The sequence below is a fragment of the Dermacentor albipictus genome, chromosome 4, assembly GCF_038994185.2.
Source record: "Dermacentor albipictus isolate Rhodes 1998 colony chromosome 4, USDA_Dalb.pri_finalv2, whole genome shotgun sequence".
Taxonomy (NCBI): Eukaryota; Metazoa; Arthropoda; class Arachnida; order Ixodida; family Ixodidae; genus Dermacentor; species Dermacentor albipictus.
In genome coordinates this window covers 108,420,488-108,439,941 of record NC_091824.1, presented here as the reverse complement: position 1 = coordinate 108,439,941, position 19,454 = coordinate 108,420,488, and the positions used below count along the sequence as shown (strand labels likewise).

The 19,454-nt window shown below is 42.5% G+C and overlaps 1 protein-coding gene across 2 annotated transcripts in view; it reads right to left on the bottom strand.

Moving 5' to 3' along the window:
• Positions 1 to 19,454, bottom strand: part of LOC139059241 (mitochondrial glutathione transporter SLC25A40-like) — a 33,417-nt gene that overhangs the window by 10,226 nt on the left and 3,737 nt on the right. For both annotated transcript variants that reach the window (XM_070537392.1, XM_070537391.1), the window contains exons 2-7: positions 18,097 to 18,290; positions 16,551 to 16,618; positions 15,424 to 15,551; positions 10,788 to 10,862; positions 9,034 to 9,132; positions 3,581 to 3,678 (exon numbers count right to left, since the gene is read on the bottom strand). In XM_070537392.1, the coding sequence (XP_070393493.1) occupies positions 3,581 to 3,678; positions 9,034 to 9,132; positions 10,788 to 10,862; positions 15,424 to 15,551; positions 16,551 to 16,618; positions 18,097 to 18,290 (662 nt within the window). The remainder of the gene's footprint in view (positions 1 to 3,580; positions 3,679 to 9,033; positions 9,133 to 10,787; positions 10,863 to 15,423; positions 15,552 to 16,550; positions 16,619 to 18,096; positions 18,291 to 19,454) is intronic.

Sequence of the window (19,454 nt, the reverse complement as noted above, 5' to 3'; positions counted from 1 at the left end):
AATCCGGATCGAGTTAGTTGAGCTGACTCAGCATTATGCTGCACACGACAGCCTATGATGGTGATCTACTGGATCTGAATAACGGAAATTTGTGGTCAAAAGTGCCGGCGGGGAAGCACTCAATTCGGATTGACTTGACAGTGCTTCAAAGTGCCTGAGTGACAAGCTATCTTTTTAGTATTTCTCGAATCCTTTGCCTTTTTCTTTTGTTGTTCTTAACATGCATCCTCATATCGCATCACATCCCGCCACTCGCTTCCTGCTGGTGCTCCGCAGTGGCACTCAGCAGAGGTTATGAGCCCCAATGTCCCCTTTACCATAATTACTCAATTGTAACGAGAGTTTTTTTCATGATTTTCGTTGCTTGAACTCAACCCTCGCGTTACATTAAAATAACCAAAAAATTTGCAATCTTAAAACAAATATCTTAAATTTACACTTTTTAGCTGCATGTTGACAACCTGTACCTTTATGTTTCGACCCAATCCATAGACAAGTCAACCAATGTCACAATTGGTCTTTTGTTGGAATCAACGCCATTTTCGTTGTACTTGTGAATGGTGTTATGGTTATGGTGCTGCAATACCCTGTGGTCTTTCACACTCCGCTTTTATGCGATATTATGGTGACATACTGCATTCGATCTGGCGCCCGCTTTGTGAGACTGGTAACTTTGATGGCCGAGAAGGTGGGAAACTCTGCCGTGGCTTGGCGGCTCGACGTCAACAATTTGCGGATGGCAGGACCAGCGGGAGGTCCTCCTTAAATGCAAGGCCCTTCAGAAGGGCTCTGTGGACCTCATTGTTGCGTAGCACCATTTGCGAATGAAATGGTCATACAGCCTCTTAACAAGTACTTAATCTCAAACAAGCTCGTAGATGACATGATGTCATAAGTCACTCATGGAGATAGTTTCGCAACAGCGAAACTCAGCTCATCCCGGCAATGAACCTTTCAATGTATACAGCCGATAGTGCTTTTGGTGCTTATAAAGAGCTTGGCACAGCGCTAAAGACACTTGTGGATGTTTTTGGTGCTGCATCACACGAAAGTTCATGAAAGTGAAACTATCTCCGAAAGGGATTGCTCAAGAACACCACGCAAGGAAAGCTGTCTCCGCCTCAGACAATGACGATAAGTGGAAAGAACTTGTTTCCAAATAGTGAGTTCTTGAATGAATGTACCATTTGTTCTTCCATTCATTTCGTGTTACATTCTCGGTTTTTATTATTTTACGTGACTTGAAAGTAGATCCTCGCATTACAGTCGCAGTCGTGTTACATTTGAGTAAATACGGTAATAATGGACCATCTTTATATGTGAGAGCCTCCTCAACTGATCACACGATGCGGATAAATATTTTGCATGCGAAAACGTTAAATAAATTGGTACGCAAAAGTGAACAAGCGTGACTTGCCGTAAGAACCCGCATATAATACGTTTTTTTTAATTATTATTAGCGTCCCAAATTTTCGCCTTGTACTATATGCAGATCCGAATAAAAATTTCAGTCAGAAATTTGGGCTAGAAGTTTTGATTTCGTGATTGCTGCGTCGCTATGGTTTGACTTCGTTATTGCTGCATGACTATGGCTTGTCTTCCTTATTGCTGCATGGCTACGGCTTGGTTTCATTATTGCTGCATGACTACAGCACCGCATTGAAGGACCAAGATGTCCGGACCACGAAAGCAGTACTTGGCTGCTTTTAAGAGAAAGGTTATTTTAGCCGCACAGGAAATTGGCAACAGTGCGGTTTGGGAGGAAGTTTGGGAGACAGAAGGAAGCCCGTTTCATGTGCAGTGGAACGCGAAGAAGCTTTCGCGGCCAGAAGAGTGACACATTCCCGGAAATCGAACTCGCCGTGACGGAAGTACACCAACAGCGAGCCGCGCATCTAGCTGTGAGCGTGGAGCTTATGCAGGCAAAAGCTAAGGAGCTTGGAAGAGAAAAAGAGCTACCGAGCGCCGCTTCAAAGTGAGCAAGCACTGGATTTATCGCTACATGTGCCGTGCTGGATTTTCCTTATGCCACCGAACTTCGATTTTGCAAAAGCTGCCCGAATCGTTCGAAGAGCTGCTAGTGGTTTTCCAGCGCCACATTATTTCGCTGCACAAGTCCTAGAACTCCCAGCTAGGGTGAATCGGCAATGCTGACTAAACACCAGCTTATATGGACATGCCATTGCCCCTCACCACGCACGAAAAGGGCTCTAAACAAGTTTATGCCTGGTTCACTGGCAACGAGAAAACGCAAGTTACTGTCATGTTGTCGTGCACGGCAGACGGATGCAAGCTCCTGCGCTATGTCGTCTTCAAGTGCAAGACAGTGCCTAAAGGTGAGGAGCTGCCAAAAAATGTGGTCGTGGGATGCCACGAGAGGCTGGATGAACGAGAATCTTGTGCTCAACTGGATAAAGTACGTCTGGCGTAGGCGGCCCGGCACACTGTTGTCATCCCCGTCTATCCTTCTGCTGGACGCATTTCGTTGCCATTTGGCCGACTCAGTGAAGAGGCTGTTGCGCAAATCTGGCACTGAATTAGTCGTTATCCTGGGTGGGATGACGTCTCAGCTACGGCCTTTAGATGTTTGCATGAATAAGCCATTCAAGGACGCGGTCAAGCAGTGTTACGCAGATTGGATGCGCTCAGGTGAGCCTGCAGTGATGCCGGCCGGGCGGCTGAAGAGGGCTTTGCCAGCCACGCTATGCAAGTGGATTGTGGATGCTTGGGCCAGCATACCAGAGGACCTTGTGTGTAGTCGCACATTCATGAAGTGCGGCATCTCGAATGCGCTCGATGGCACAGAGGATGAGTACCTCTGGTAAGATATGTCTGACGAGGAACTATCCGAAGAAAGCGCAGCTGAGGAAGAAAGCAATTGAAGTACGGAGTGCAATTTAAATGTTTTTCTCGTGTTTCCCAAACTCATATTACATGCGGATAAAACTTTTTTTTTCATTTCGCGTCCCAAAAATTTCACCTCATACTATATATAGGTTTGTATTATACACGGGTTTTTACGGTACTTGATTCTGCAAACAGCTGTGGCGCACACATGTATCCTTTATTGCGCTAGCTGCCTGGAAATATGTAGCATTTTACGGGTGGGTGCCGGCATTCGTGTTTTCTAGGCTGGTGCGGCAATGAAGGGCAGGCTTGTGCAGACAAGTGCATGAGAGACACAATGTCGCAACCCGTAATCCTGTACACAACATGCTTACACAACTGCACTACCTGGTGACTTTTTCGTTTGCACTGCTCAGCAGCATCTTTAGTGCCACCAAGACCAGATTGGGAAGTGTATAATCCAGTTTCTACTTATGAGGCATCAGCAATCAGAATGCCCCTGCATGTGATACTTGTGCTGCTGTGAATATCTAAAAAACAGTACGGAAGAGTTTATTGACACATAACAGCTTTGCATCTTACTATGCAGCCTACTGTCAACACTAGTTATTAGGTGTGTCAAAGTCCCCTTGGCATACACAAGGAAGTTGTGTGTACTGTTTCTACAACTGTTTACTGTTGCAGGTAGTTGAAAACGAACTGAATGAAGCTGTGAGAAATGTGTAATACTCACTGTCCCTGCAGCCGCCCCAGCTGTGAAGCTAAACAAGAAGGTTGGCTGCTCCTGGTTGCATCGCAGCTTCAAGTTTTCGTAGCAAGTCCAGTAGAAACCTAGCCCAAAACGCACAACAGGCTGTGAGCATATCATCATGAGCAGGTGGCAAAAGACTTGCCCAATTGTTCAGCGCCAAAAAATCATACTTGAGCACGAAACCTGCACGAAATCTCCTACAGAAATAAACCACGGTTGAGCCCCTTCTATAATATTTTTGATCTCTCGACACAGAAAAGGGGCTCACTTCATCTTGTTTCACGTTTGCAGTAATGACAGGGAGAAAAGCCGCTGTAGACTGTCGTTACAACTCCAGCAAATTAAATTTTTAGGTTAATTTGATCCTGACCGGAGGTTCCGCACGGTGCACATAAATTTTTCTATGGGGCATAACTTATGTACAGTTGAATTTCATTAATTCAAACATGCTGAATTTGAACTTCCGGTTTATTCGAACTGACACTGTGGTCTCATCAAAGTTATGTGTACAGTAAAACCTCATTAAACCATACTCCCTTAAAGAGTAGTTTCGCTTTAAAAGTAGTAAAGTCAAATCCCCAACTCAACGGCCACTGAACACAATGTGTTTTGTATTCGCATAAACCGTACCAGCTTACTGCGTACCTATCGGTTAACATGTAGTGTTTCTGCTTTTCATCGCGCAAACACGGCGGTGCGTCATCTTCATCGGGTGGCCCGGCAGAACAACAAGCCTCAGAGATCGGAACAACAGCCTCCAAGCGCCCTGTGCGTTTGCGTGTGAAGCCACATCAACATCAACATCATTTCGGCACCGTGCCCGAGAGCCAAGAGAGCGTTGTGGCGTCATGCAAAAAAAGACTCGTATCATGCTGAAGCTCAGATAAAAGAAGATGCTGGGTGCTCAGCATAGAAGAAAAATTAGACGTCGTTCATGCTATCGAACGTGACACGAAGAAGTCAGTGCTTGCATGCGACAGGGATCTACTGTTGGGTACAGGGCGTGGCATTTGGAATGCGAAGAGGTTGCTCAGTAGCGCTGCTGTGACTGCGTAGAGGTGTAGGCTACGAAATTTGACTTTTCACCACCGTTGCCTCTGTTGTATTTTTGTGGTTGCAGCAGCATTGCCGACCAACTTCTCCTTCGCATTCCAAATGCCAGACGCCATAGTCAACAGTACAACCCCCTCACGTGTTATCACCGACTTCTTCATGCCATGTTCGACAGTACGAACGATGTCCAAATTTTCTTCTATGTTGCCCTAGCTCATGTGACGCGGGCCACAACGCTCCGACTCTGACACGGCACTGAAATGATGTTGATGTGGCTCCACCTTTCTAAGCGCCCTCTGCGTTTGTGCTTGGAGGCCGTTCCGATCTCTGAGGCTCGTTGTTAAACCGGGCCAACATACCACCGTGATTTTGTGATGAAAAGTGGAAGCACAGTAAGCTGGTATGGTTTGTGCAGATACAAAACGCATTATGTTAAATTGCAGGTGAGTCGGGGATTTGACTTTAATACTTTTAAAATGAAGCTGCTGTTTAAGTGGGTACGGTTTAACGAGGTTTTACTTATAATACAATATGCACCTTAGCTTTGTTGCTCATTAAGAGTAACAGATTTTTTATATAAATACTATATAATTATCTGAAAAGATGAATGTTTCTTTACATGTTGCACATTTCTTTTGCTATTTTGTAATTGTATATCCAAATAGATGAGTGTTTCATACCGTATTTACTCGCATAATGATCGCACTCGCGTAATGATCGCACCCCGAACTTGCCGCAGCGATATGTCGTGTGCTAAGTCTAGCTAATAATGATCACGCTTACCATCTGTCAAATGCTACGCGAACGACTTTTCAAGACAAGCCAAGCGGCCTGCACGCACCAAACATTCTTAAGTAGATGCCTCATTTCATTACTTTCATCACTTTCCGCACATCTATGACAAAGTGAGGTACAACCAAACTTGCCTTTATTATGGGTTGGCTTTATAATGGTTGATCTCAACAAAAACAATAAAGGCGCATTTCGATTCTTTTCATCTGCTTTTGCACTCGTGAGCACGCAACAAATCGCGCGCGGCAATGATATTAGCCACGTTTACTCTGATACGTTAAAAGTGTACCCTATTCATACGCCGACGCTTGTAACACAGCTAAGATATTCGCCCACCCTTAGCGGAAACGTGCCGTATTAGGATAGTAGTGAAGACAGATGTCGCAGTTTCCGCAGCACGTCACCCATGCATTTCTATGTCACTGGCAGCTAAGCGCGCCCACCTGTTTCTGTCCCCTCAAAGTGGACATGGCTACGTTACTGCCGCAAACTTGCCGATATTAACGATATTATTCATCACTGATACGGAAGAAACTGTTTCAATACACGTAATGTACTCACGAGAAGAAAAAAAATCGCATTCGGCGCGCTCGGCTTGCTCCGCCGGCCGCCATTTTTGTTTTGGTGTCCCGCACCCGCAATCTCGCATCCCGCAGCAAACGCGGGGCGAAAAAAAAAAATTTTTTTTCCGCGGTAAATTTAACCCGCGTAATGATTGCACCCCTGAATTTGCGTCAATTTTTCTGACAAAAAAAGTGCGATCATTACGCGAGTAAATACAGTATGTTGTTTCAACAAAGTTCTTGGAAATAAAAACATTTCTGATTTCTGAAGTTCGCAAGATGCTCACTGCCCCCTGCACTCCCTTTCCCTTTACTCGCCGTCCGCACAAGTGCATGCAACCAGCCATGACACTTTCACACCCGCCGTGTAAATCCAAAGCTACTCTTGTGATGGGTTGCTCAAAGTCAGAAAAAGATAGGCCAATGTGCGTCTATGAACGGCATTGAGAGTGAGAGGCCGCCGTACGGTGTGTCAGAAAGATGGCTGCTATGAACAACATTGTCGCCATTCCATGCACTCACTTTTGTTTGTGAGCCGGTTTGTAGGCATTTTGAGTGTCGTGTGGCCGCTGTGAATAGACCTGCATTGATTCAGCACTAAACCATAACTTTAATCACCAATGCCCGATGAAGCAGTGCTGATAAGGCCTAATGGCCTCCGGCAGTGTGGTTATGACAAAACTTCACCACTGGGGAAAGTAAAAACAGGCTGTAAGGCATCGCGGAATGTTCGCCGCTAATATGTTCACATGGGTGGCTCATCAGTGATCAGTACAGAGACCCCACGTGTGAGTTAGATTGATGGCTCTTGAAGTGGGCTCCTAAGTGAACACTACCTGCACATGCCTATTGGCAGGTAATCGGCCCCATCTTCATACATTGGTTCGCACCTGATGAAATAGATGCTGCTTTTGTTGCCTTCCCTCTTTATGCGTTGCATTATCATTTCAATCGGACCTGTCAACTTAGACAAACCTTGTACTGAAAGGGGCCGACCTCTGGCTGATGCAGCACCGTTCTTCGAATTGCGGCGTTTTGGCACTGTGTGCGCGATTCCCACATTGTGCCAACATCAGGGAGTGCTTACAGTGACAAAGTCTGCTGCCACATCAGCTGGGGCTGCCCTTCTGCAGCGCACTCGGTGCTCCTTTGGCACCGAAAACAAAGTGAGATGCTCGCTTGGGTGGCATCGAGCACGAGGGAGTCTGCAGTGCATGCAACATGTGCCACTGCATGGGCCGCTACACCAAAAATTATGAATATTTGAAAAATGGAATAGTAGATATTCGATTTGTGAATCTAATTATGCAAATGCTCACTATATGATTCGATATGGTGTTATTCAAGCATTCGCACATCTCTAGATTGTGGTGCTCAAAGCTAGGGTGCAGCATATGCACACTCCAGTCACGCAAAAAGAGAGAAAGAGAGATGCTGTACGTAATGAAAATCTGGAGATGTTTGCCTGGCTGACAACCTGGCATCATACACCAGGCGTTAGATGAAAAATAGCGATTATGCATACACAAACGATACGCAACTGCAGATACACGCACAGACTAAAGCTGCTTATAAAGTCTCATCAGTTCTGCAGTTCTCTGTAATATTAGATGTACCATAATTACATGCAATTGCAAAGAAGTGTTCTCTCCGGGTCAAGAATGCCTCGCAGGTTCAAGCTAAAGTTGCACTACAAATACAGCAGAGCATTCAGAGGTTGTCTGTCTGATGAGAGATTAGCAATGACTGCAGTTACATAAAACATGCTGCGAGTCCACAGGTACCGTATTTACTCGCATAATGATCGCACTATTTTGTCAGAAAAATTGACGCAAATTCAGGGGTGCGATTATTACGCGAGTTAAATTTCCCGCGAAAACAAAAAACTTTTTTTTTTTCGGTCCGCGTTTGCTGCGGGATGCGGGTGCGGGGACACTAAAACAAAAATGGCGGCCGGCGGAGCAAGCCGAACACGCCAAATGCGATTTTTTTTTTTCTTCTCGTGAGTACATTACGTGCATTGAAACAGTTTGTTCTGTATCAGTGATGAATAATATCGTTAATATCGGCAAGTTTGCGGCAATAACGTAGCCATGCCCACTTTAAGGGAACAGAAACAGATGGGCGCGCTTAGCTGCCACTGACAGAAACGGATGGCCGGCGTGCTGCAGAAGCTGCGGCATCTGTCTTCACTACTATCCTAAAGATATCTTAGCTGTGTTACAAGCGTCGGCATGTGAATAGGGTACACTTTTAACGTATCAGTGTAAACGTGGCTACTATCACTGCCGCGCGCGATTTGTTGCGTGCTCACGAGTGCAGATGGAAAGAATCGAAAGGCGCCTTTTTTGTTTTTGTTGACCACAACCATTATAAAGCCTACCCATAATAAAGGGAAGTTTGGTTGTACCTCTTTTTGTCATGGAAGTGCGGAAAGTGATGAAAGTAATGAAATGAGGCATCTACTTAAGAATGTTTGGTGCGTGCAGACGAGTCGTTCGCGTAGCATTCGACAGATGGTAAGTGCGATCATTATTAGCTACACTTGGCACACGAGATATCGCTGTGGCAAGTTCGGGGTGCGATCATTACACAGGAAATAAAAAAAATCGAATTTTGACGACAAAATTCAGGGGTGCGATCATTACGCGAGTGCGATCATTATGCGAGTAAATACAGTATATTGCACACTGAACACGTCGGTGGGTCTACGAATTGAAGTTTTCATTTGAAGTAGTTTGTGTAAGCCCTGCTAAGCTTGATGTGGTGAAGATATGCCTGGACCTTGCCCACTTTGTAAAGGGGTCAATATGAAACATTCGCATCACGCCCCACATAACAATCATGAACGCCACGCAACAGCAGAAACCAAAGTCACAGCATCTCTGAAAAATATGATTTAAACTGACTCCATTAAATTGCCATGCGCAGCTCTGGCAAGGCAGTCGGCACGAATATTGCTTTGTATGTGAAAGGACGATAGAAGAGACAATTATTTGTTATGCACATTCCTTATCTAGCACTTACAAGAGAAAGGAACATCCCTCAGAAGTGTTGGTCCAAGGCCTACGTAGAGTGATAGTAAACCCCTGGTCTTGACGAGGTTCTTCACAGCTTGTCCTATTTCTGCAGAAAATAGCGAAATGTGAATGAGAAAGTGACACACTGTCATTCCCAACAAATAATTAATTTGCCAAAAATATCAATGACCAACAAGTACGACGACTGAGAGTGCCTTGAACCACACTGAAACTTGCACTGTACTGTGTTAGAGCCCTTGCTCACTACTAAGTACAGTTGCAACCTCGCAGAATTTTCACTAGGTCAGGCAGTCTAAAAGCTTGTTCAGGGGCAAAGATGCATGCTTAGCAGATGGCTGAATTCAAATGAAAGCTTTTTTTGGACAATTTCTTACACAGCTTTAAAACTACTGAGCAAACTCTAATGGATTTTGAATTCTTTTTTTGTCCAAAATCTTTGCAATTCAACATGGCAATGGTAATTTTCACAGTTCATCATTGTTCACAGGATTTTTCTGGTTTGTGAAGGTAAACAAATGTCACATCATAATGTCTTAGATATATACCTTAATTGTATCCAGCAATGTCTTGCACACATGCGCTAATTAGAAGAGCCTGTAGTCTATGTTTGACTACATCACGCATCAAAACCTTTGGAAGCAGACTTTTAAATAATAAAATTAACAGGTTGATTCACAAAAAGACATTTACCGAAATCTAGAAGGTTTCCAGTGCCACTTTAGTGCAACCTTTAACAAAAAAAAAAAAGCAACAATGTTTTTTATACACCCTGCTTTCTTCTGCTCCTATCCATGCTCTATGTCATATAGGGCTGCTGCCTTGCTGATGCATACTATTAGTAATATTAATATCCTATTTTTCATTTCTCGGCCCAAAGGTCTTTCTCCAATCTATCTTGCATCTTGTTTTAAGGCACACTTCTTTTCCTGTGCTAGCAATAATCTCTAAATCTGAGAAAGTGTGCAATTATGATTTCTCGGAAACAGTACCTTGGCATCTTCAGCTTTTAAAAACATGTCTCCCAAATATCCTGAAATATGATGGCTAATCACATAAGAAATTCAGTCATTCAGCACTACACAAGTAGTTTCAACATGCAAAAGTGGTGAATTTGTGACCGTCACATGGAGCCAGACCCTCAAATTTCTGCTATCTTGACCTTCTTGGAAAGCTGCCAAGTGCCCATCAATCAGGTCATACATAATAATGTTGCTCAAAGTATCATGAGCAATGCTACCGTAGTTGGCTCTGGGTTAATTTCCATCATTCTTTAGCCACCAGCTAAATCTAAGGTACACCAGTGCTTTTGCATTCTGTTGCTGCTGGAATGTGATCATCATAACCTGGAATTGACTTTACTACTCCATACACTGCCCCAAGTTCTAGGCTTTCTCAATTTTTTTTCAAAGCACTGTTTCAGAACAAGATTGGACAATTAGCAGGTGAAACATGACAGACCAAAACGTGCATTTTGGACTGTGACATGACAGCCCTGTCTGCTAAGGCATCGTTGTTCCTCTGAATCTTTACTTAGAAACTCTAGAGGAACCACTACTTAGGAACATTCACTCACAACATGTACCAACGAAGCTTATATGAAAACATAACATTATTCGCACTACTACGTCATAGGAGCCTCCATTTAATGAAATGATTTCCAGCTTTGTTAAATTGATATCCCTACTATTTAATGCTTGTTCTCCAATCAAGTAAGAAAACAAAAAAAAACTATGTACAAACCCATATAGCTAAGCTTCTTGGATTGCATTTTTGTACGAATCATCTCCAGGGGACTTATCACAGTGGCAGAAAACACTGTAACGATAAAAGAAAACACAACCGTTAAAACCACCTCACTCACGTGAAACATATTAACAGTGCTATAATGAGTACTACAAAGAACACACAGTAAACATGACAAATGCCCATCCGGGATACTCCAAGGTCTTGTCTTGTTATTTCAGTCCTATGAATAGGCATGTTCCACCATGCCAGTCCCTCAGCCTTCAGCAAGAACACGTAGGAAAAAACAGCACATAATATGTACATATTATGTACTGCTGCTCTGAATCCAACAAACTTGTCACTCTTATGATAGCAGCCGCCCTGCTTGGGCTGGATCCACCCAACAGAAAAAAATCACTGCTATGGAGTAGTCACCAGGCTTTGCAAGTGCATATTTCTGGTTTTATTTATTTCTGAAAGAAAATACAGATCGAATTCTTCAATGTATACGGGCTGGGTTTGGGTGGCTAAAGAGAACAAATGTCAATTCAGCCAAGACTTAAAAAAACAAAAAAACACTGGTGCAGTAAGGTATGTTCTATCATCATCACTACCACACCAACACCACAACACCACTCTGCTCGACCGAGCGAGGGATCGCTGAGCTATAGCTCACCCTTTCATGCGGCACTCTGCTGCCGTCTCCACTTGCCTACTGAGCTCATTGGCCTGTAAACCCATTCAGCTATACTTCTCTAATTTTGCCTACCCCGCTACGAGCATACCGTGCTGCTTGTACATTTGCTCAACCTGGGAGTGGGACTATGGTCACCATGGTGATGTGCGCCTACACCGGCTGCGCTGCCAGTCTTCCTCAGCTGTCCCTCGTGGTAAAATGCTGTCCATGTCATACTCATGTGTTTACCACTTAAGCGTAGAAAAACCAATTTTATGCTAGCCTCTGCTCTTCTCTTAGTGAAAATTTGCAGGAAGATAGCATTTTATTGTCCAGATGGTTAAATATATATATCACTTGGCACTCTTACTTGCCTGGTTTTTAAGAAGAAATAAATTTTGAATTTGCCTTCATCTACGGGGAAGCCAGCTGTTTCCAAGGTTGCACTAGCATAGACTTGTGTCGCTGTCTGTTGGCAGCTGCTGAAAGCAAAGCAGCCATTTTGGCAGGGTTGCCATGTGAGAAAGGCGGTTTGTTTAAAGAGGCTTACACCTTAAAGTGATTGGCCATGTCTGCGATTCCTACCTGCAAGAAATCGTTGCATGGCAAGGACATCGTGCGGCACATGTATATGTAGATGGAGAAAAACAACTAGCAATAACAAGTGTCGTGCGCGGCATGTGCGGCAGTTTTCTACGACACAGGACCAGCTGTGTTTACAAAAAAGCCCACGAAGTTAAGCTCCTCTCAGTGCTCTCTGAAATCAAAACGTGAACTGGTCGGTATAAACAAGGCTCGAAATATGTAACCGTATCTCGCTGAAGCAGACAAGGTTTTGTGCTGTGATTATCGGTTCATTAGCAATTTATTTCAACAGAAAAGGCAAGATCCAATATATTTGTGTCAGTATTTCTTTAATATTATGCCTATAATTTTTCAATTCATCGCTGATTGTGCAATCCTTGGCTTCTTTTCAACCTTGTTTGTTGCCCTTAAAAGTCTCTAATAAGCCCTATAGGTGAGCACTAAGTACCATATCTCGCACCCCACAAATTTTGTCTGTTGTAGTGTTTAATCTATTATATAGCCTAATCCATTCAGTGCGAAATTGTTTTCGTTGTTATTATGGCCTACCAAACACATCATCACATATAGTCCATTATATCCAAAAGTCTGTTGTATGCAGATCCATAGCATTGTGGATGGTTTGCATTTTCTACGAGTGGCAATTCTGCATAGCACCAAAACAAAAAAAAATTTCAGGTGCTTTCACAGGCAATAAATCTAGCATGTCGCAACATTTGCCTACTGCCTTCGTTCCCATAAACGTAACCTTGTGCAGGCCAAAATAATGGTTAAAATTGGAGAGGTAGTACCTATGTTCCATTGTTAAAGCATAGCACTATGCACATAATAGCTGCACGGTGGGACCGGCAAAGGAATTTTTCGCCAGCTGCTATTCTGTGCTCAGATTCATTAAATCATGCGAACATATGGCTATGCCATCTACTGATAACCACTGTTGCTATCGGCGAGAGAACAAGCATGCGCTGCAGAAACCAGACATGTGGTCAGACTGCTTCCATCTTGTGAAGGACATTCTGCGAAAACCTTAACCCTTTACTGCACCTTGTTGCATTAACGCAACATTCCGATGAACGGCGTTAAACACAGAAGCAAAGTCCATTTAGAGCTGCCTGTACACGTTGCATTTCCGCATTATTCGTCTAAAGAACAAGCCGCCTTGTGCTACCATCTGTGTTCATCCTTCGCATCTTCTACAAAAAGAAACGTGGCGGAGGCTGCGCATGCCCGCAAGCAGCGATACGGATAAGTTTTCCCAATTGTAAATGTATTTCTCCATAAGACAAAGCCCCCCAAAATTCTTACGCTAAACTCCACATCCTCCTGACTCTGTACATTTAAAAAAACATTGCTATCTTGGAATAGTTTGTTCCTGGCAACGAAACATTGCTATGTTGCGCAAATGCAACAATGTGTATATGGTTTATTTTCTTCAGAAAACTGAAATGGCTCCCAAACGCTTTTATGGTCGAGCAATTCCTCCTGATAGTGCACGCAGCGACCTTTCCAGGAGTGACGACAACCACAAGTGTAAATCCGTTTCGATTCAATATGTCTGCAAAATGTTTGCTGGTCAATATTTTTTTCAGAAGGATGTGGTGCATCCACACGCTGCCGTGCTGAATCGTTATGGGCACAGCCGTACGTCTGTGCTTCTATGTTCTATATTTTGACAATAACGCGAAGACACTGTATTGCTTCCTGGCTGCACGGGAATCTGCACGACGTAGTGCACAAGTGTGGGGAACCACGTGTGGTGCACAAGCAAGTACAATTGCTTCTTTTTGTTCCACACTAACTCATAAGTGCAGCAATGATTGTGACGTGCAAATAAACATCTGGGTATGAATTGCATTAAGTCTATCTTTCACCTTCAACTTCTTTATTTGCACGTTTTTGCAAATATGCAACATACCCTTTTTCTGCAAAATTAAATCCCAGAAAATCGCTGATGTTTCCATGGGAGTATAGGTACTGTTATCGTTCACTACAACTCCATGAAAAATATATTGAGGAAACAAAAAATTGTGCAGTAAAGGGTTAATATAATATGAGGGGTAATTTTAGGATGGCCCGAAGGGGGGAACAAAAAAGAAAAGGAATAAAAAAAATTAAAAAATAGACTTCTCTGCATATGATATGTACCACAAACATTTAGCGCACTTCCATGGCACAGCTTTGTTAAGGCCACTCTGCCTGTTCATTCACTCTCACTTTCCCTAAATGAAGCATTGTCAGAGAGGTCCACCTAGAGGTGTTCATCTATGTTGTTCAAAGCATCTGATATTCTGCACTTCTTAAGAGTGCCGACATAATGAGAAGCCAGCAGTTCATAAAGTGGGTAATGCGGTGCCCACTGGCCTTACGCACTCATCTCAATGCTGTGATGCTCTCGATGAACGAGTACAAAAAGTGCATTAAGAGACACAGAAGTAATCCACGTGTTCCATACCGTAAGTACTGGAAAAGTGCTAGATGTAGCTCACTTCCGGTGAATGAAAGGAATGCACAAACGGACGGAGCTGGAGGTAGATGCAGGTGATGTTGTGTCATTGTGTATATAACATTGTTACATGCACATTGTGCAAAATGCTGCCAGTGTCCATCTATGTGGTGTCATCTGTATGTATTTACAGATTATTATGATCACCACTGTTCCTGAATAGCGATCTCCATCACATCTTGCTGCAGCAGCTAGATGTCTACTTCAAGGTGCAGAGAGCATTCACACTTTATGTAGGCATAGGCTGCCAAGTCTGCCTCAATCTCTGTAAAGGCTTCTTTCTTGGGACCTCGGAAACTCGGTCTCTCCCAACAACATGCAAAAAAGCACTTATTTTTTGCCACCACCAGCCCAAGCTGCTCCCTGTGGTCACTCTGAACTGATGAGCCACAATTACTCTCCACCTGTTGCCTTTGTGGAGCATGGCAACAGGGAAATGGAACGATGGTGGGCATGTTCCCTGGCATGGTATGCAGGCCTCAGCAAATGTTTTGGCCCGACAGGCACAGACATTCGTAGTTTCGGTTGAGACAGAGATTATGAGCTGAAAGTTATCCATGTCCAATTTAGGGAAAACAATATTTTTTTTATTATACGTGGGTTTTTACAGTAAGCTGCAATAATTGCATGCAGTGGCTTGATCCCAGTGTAGGGGCCGATAATGATACAAATCCAGCTAGAGATGATGAAGAGTTTCCTGCAAATACTTAATCTGTAACTGCTGACCAACCTGGGTGCCCTAGCTGTCCAATGCAATGGTCGGTGCACGAGGTGGGCCATTTTCAACTATTCGGCAATGTCGCTAACAACTGGCAGCAACAGCAAAACAAAATTTTTAGCTGGCCGAAGAGCCAGCAGCTACCACAGCAAACTTTAAAAAGCCATACCTCGAGCAAGGCCACCTGACAGGGCAGGGGCCCAGATGGTCTTGTGTCCAGAGAGACGGTTATTGAAGAACTCACGGATCTGGTCATAGACTGTGAAGTAGATAACAGTGGCAGGCACAGCCATCACCCTGTATAAAAGAGTTTGTTATAAACTGTTAGCCACAATCACATAATCATTAAAACAGAAAATGTTGGCTGCATCAAAGCATCTGAATGCAAGACTTTAAGTGTCAGCACTAAGCACATTTGCATGATGGTGGTTTAGTGGTTGCGTGCAATACACAAGCAAATGCAAGCTGAATATGCTGGAAGCAGACAGACAGTGCACTAGATATGGCAGTAGCTAAACTCTAAAGTTCATTTGCTTTTAAATGGGTGTGAAAACATTGCTGCTACTTTGTTAACTGAGGAGAAGGCAAGAAAATGTAAAATTAATATTTCTGCTTTTCTACAAAAAAGCAAACGTGAATTCTCCTGGTGGCATCAAACTGATTGGGTCTGCCAAAATGTGTAAAGTCTGGCCATAACTCTGCAACTCTGTCATGTGTTCAAGTTGAATTTGTCCCAGAGAACAATACAAAACTTCCTGTCCAAGCACATATTATTTTTAGACTATAGAGAGTATACAAGTAAAGATTCATACCTCAAAGAACTTCGCTCAAGAGTTTTCAAGGTAAATGGAGATAAATGCGATCAGAAAAAGTATAAAGAACTGTCACATTTGCTTTTACTTATGATTACAAGATCAGGAAGTCTGCTGAACTAGAAGTACATTTCGCACTTATTACATAAAACTGGCACAATAAAAAATTTTTAATCTTGCGTTATAGTACTTGCAATGACTAAAGGTGACAGCCGGTAGAGCCAGTCATTATGAACTTATAGTGTTAAGTGCTGCCTAACATAAGGTATGCAGGAAGCATACTATTTACAAGCTATAACAGGAACTCACTTTTATTGGTTATTTCAATATTACAAATGCTCATCAACATTCTTATCATTGTAGTAAGAAATTAAAAAGAAGAAAACATGTGTATAAGTACTTAAACTTTCTACTCGGACAATAAGAGCCTAAGCGTTAGCTTGATAAGATCTTTACAAAAGACCTGCATCAACTAAGAACTCACAAGGTTGGAGGCAAGCCACTCCATAGAGAGGTGACACCTTCGTTTCTTGCTATCTTTATGAATGCATCCTGCAAGTTAGGGACACATTGGCAACAGCTCTCTACAGCTTACATAGTACATTCTTAACCCACATTAACCGAGATGGTTAAGGCGACCTGGACCTGCAAGAAACTGCATGGCACGAAGGACAGTTTCACAAGAGAGTGAAAAAAAAAAGAAAGGCAAGGAAGGCACGTTAGAAAACACAAGTGTTTAATAAAATAACAGCACATACAAAAAGCTGGTTGTATGCCATCCTAAAAAATGAATGAGACTGAGTAGAAAAGAAGTGCTGCACCATTTTATTATGGTGGTCAAGGATATTTACCTACTGTATCACAGATCAGAAGGCATCACTCTAGTCATAGGGCTTTATATGCAATGCCCAAGCCAAACCCAACAGTATAAAGGTGGCTTAGGAAGGAATTTTAAATGTGCAGGGAAGCTGACTTGGGAATTTTAAACGAGTACCCCGTCACCAATTTAATGCCTTCCGATGTGCACAGCAGGGTAAATCTGAAATTTAATCCTTTAGGACAGATGACGAGGAAATTGACGGTGCCACGAAGTGAGAGCAAATTTTCTTTTGAAATTTCTGTTCTTTTTACGGCAGTTATACAAGGTGTAATATTTTACGCAGATACCTTGAAAGCGTTAACAATGCGCCAGCATTCTTTGTTCGCAATGTCCTAAAGAGATAAGGAGCCCTTCAACAATAATTTATTCTGCTAGAAGCAGATAGCATACATCTATTTCTTTGTTTTTTGTGTGATGATTCGTAAATGTGAGATCTGGTTACACTTTTTTATTATTTGCTTCATGGCACATGTTGCAACAGTGACACCAGTTTTTTAATATTCACTTTCAACCACTGTCACTAGATAGAAAAATGTTCCCTGTAACATTTTTTTGCAATGCGCAAGGCAGGCATATGAAAGACTACTAAATGGAATGCCAACACATTGCTCCGCAAGTCTGGAGAGTGATATATCTTGCAACTGGTGCTATTCTCATGATTCTTACTAGGTAAGCCTGCCTTAAGCACTCACTAGTTTTCATTTTGCAATAGCGACTTGTGCCATAAAGTAACAAAGTAAAGGGTTAACAAATTTTGCATATTCATTTACTTAATCTGTGATTATTATCTCCACTGCCCAAACAAAATGTTTGCTCTTCTCATATAAACGCATCATCTAAACATGAAAATGAAAACAAAGCCCAAACAACTTGTCCTCTCAGAAGCTATGCATTCCAGGCTTTTAAAGGTGATATATCACTAGAGAAAGTCAGCAAAAAAACCACAGTGAGAATGAACTAATAACGAAGTTGTACATATTCACTTCAATTTCTTCCAGACCTCGCCCAATTGAGCAGTTGGCCAATTTGTTTGTATAACCCCTGTACATAACTGGCAAAAAGGAAAAAAAAAGTGAACAGTAAACTTCTTATGCATTCAACACATTAGAACTTGATGGAAAAAGCAGAAGGCCGGAATTTTAATACTAACCAATGTGCCATTAAAATGTCCAGGCCTTTTGTACCACTGGCTTGGTGGTCCCATGATGTGTCCATTCTGGCCATTTCCATTTAGACAATAGCACATGTGCTCCATCAGGCCATTACAGTACAGGAAGCACTTGTTTCTAACAAGCTGCTTCCGCTGTGCTTGAAGCCGTATCTTGACCACGTCCAAAGGTGTGACTGTTGAGTACATCAAGAGCAATTCGTAGGGATTAAAGCAAGCAGAGGAGTTTAAGAAACACAATTATGACAGTATTCTTTCTAAATAACCTGTGCTACTTATTTCCAGACACTTCAGGCCAGGCTGGGGCCTAGCAGGAGTGGATGGAAATGTAACAACACATAACATTAAAGAATAACAAAATCAATTTTTTATAAATACTCCCTCTCTCAGCAATGCTCCAATGTAAAGGGCTTGTGACCTACTAGTAAACAAATAAATAAAAAGAATTCAGAGTGGATCAAGAACATTTCTACAGAACTATAGCCTGGTTTGTTCAGTTTGATATATTGAGTACATAAACGGCATGGAAAAAGACAAGGACATGGGTATAAGGACATATAAAACTCATGATACCTATAGGTGTATCTTTTTTTGTGTTCATTATGCTCTAGACACCTTTTCTTGGATTGTTTACACATTCATTACAGGTAAAAAGCTTGAAAACGTGAACTAACTTATTGTGTTCTTTACGTGTTCATTCAACATGAGAAATGAGATATTATACAGGCACTGCAACAACATTAGACTGATTCAAGATCAGAATGTTGTTCGTTTAAAACTCTCTCGCTGCATCAACAAGAATATCCACTCTTATGCAGATGTCACTAGTATTCAGGTTGCAACAGGAGCTTATATTTATGATTGCACGTAGACTGGTCTTTCCTAAGCTGATATTATTTTTTCTTATTTAGAACATACTGCAGGCCCAGTGAAGGACCCTGGAAGGAGGAGCACCATGAGTACAAGATCAAAAAGTACAAGGTAAGATATGAACAATAAGGCCAATTCACAGAATGGCCTGTTCAAAGGCATCTATGTCAATGAGCGAAGATAATGGCAGTTGATTCCACTCGGTTATAGTAGGCAGGAAAAAAGGAAATTTGAAAAGGTTTGTTCTGGCAAAGTAAGTTAGCGTTTCAGTGTGCCTGTTGCATGTTGACCTGGATGTTATTGGTTTAAGGTACAAATCAGGAGCCATTGACAATTTCTTATTTTTTTTTTAGAAAGAGAAATTTTAACCTTTGTATCCTGCACCGAGCTTCTAAGGACTTTGTGTTATGTTGAAGCATTAGAGTAGATGGGGAGTCAGTGGAACGATATTTGGAAAATATAAACTGAAC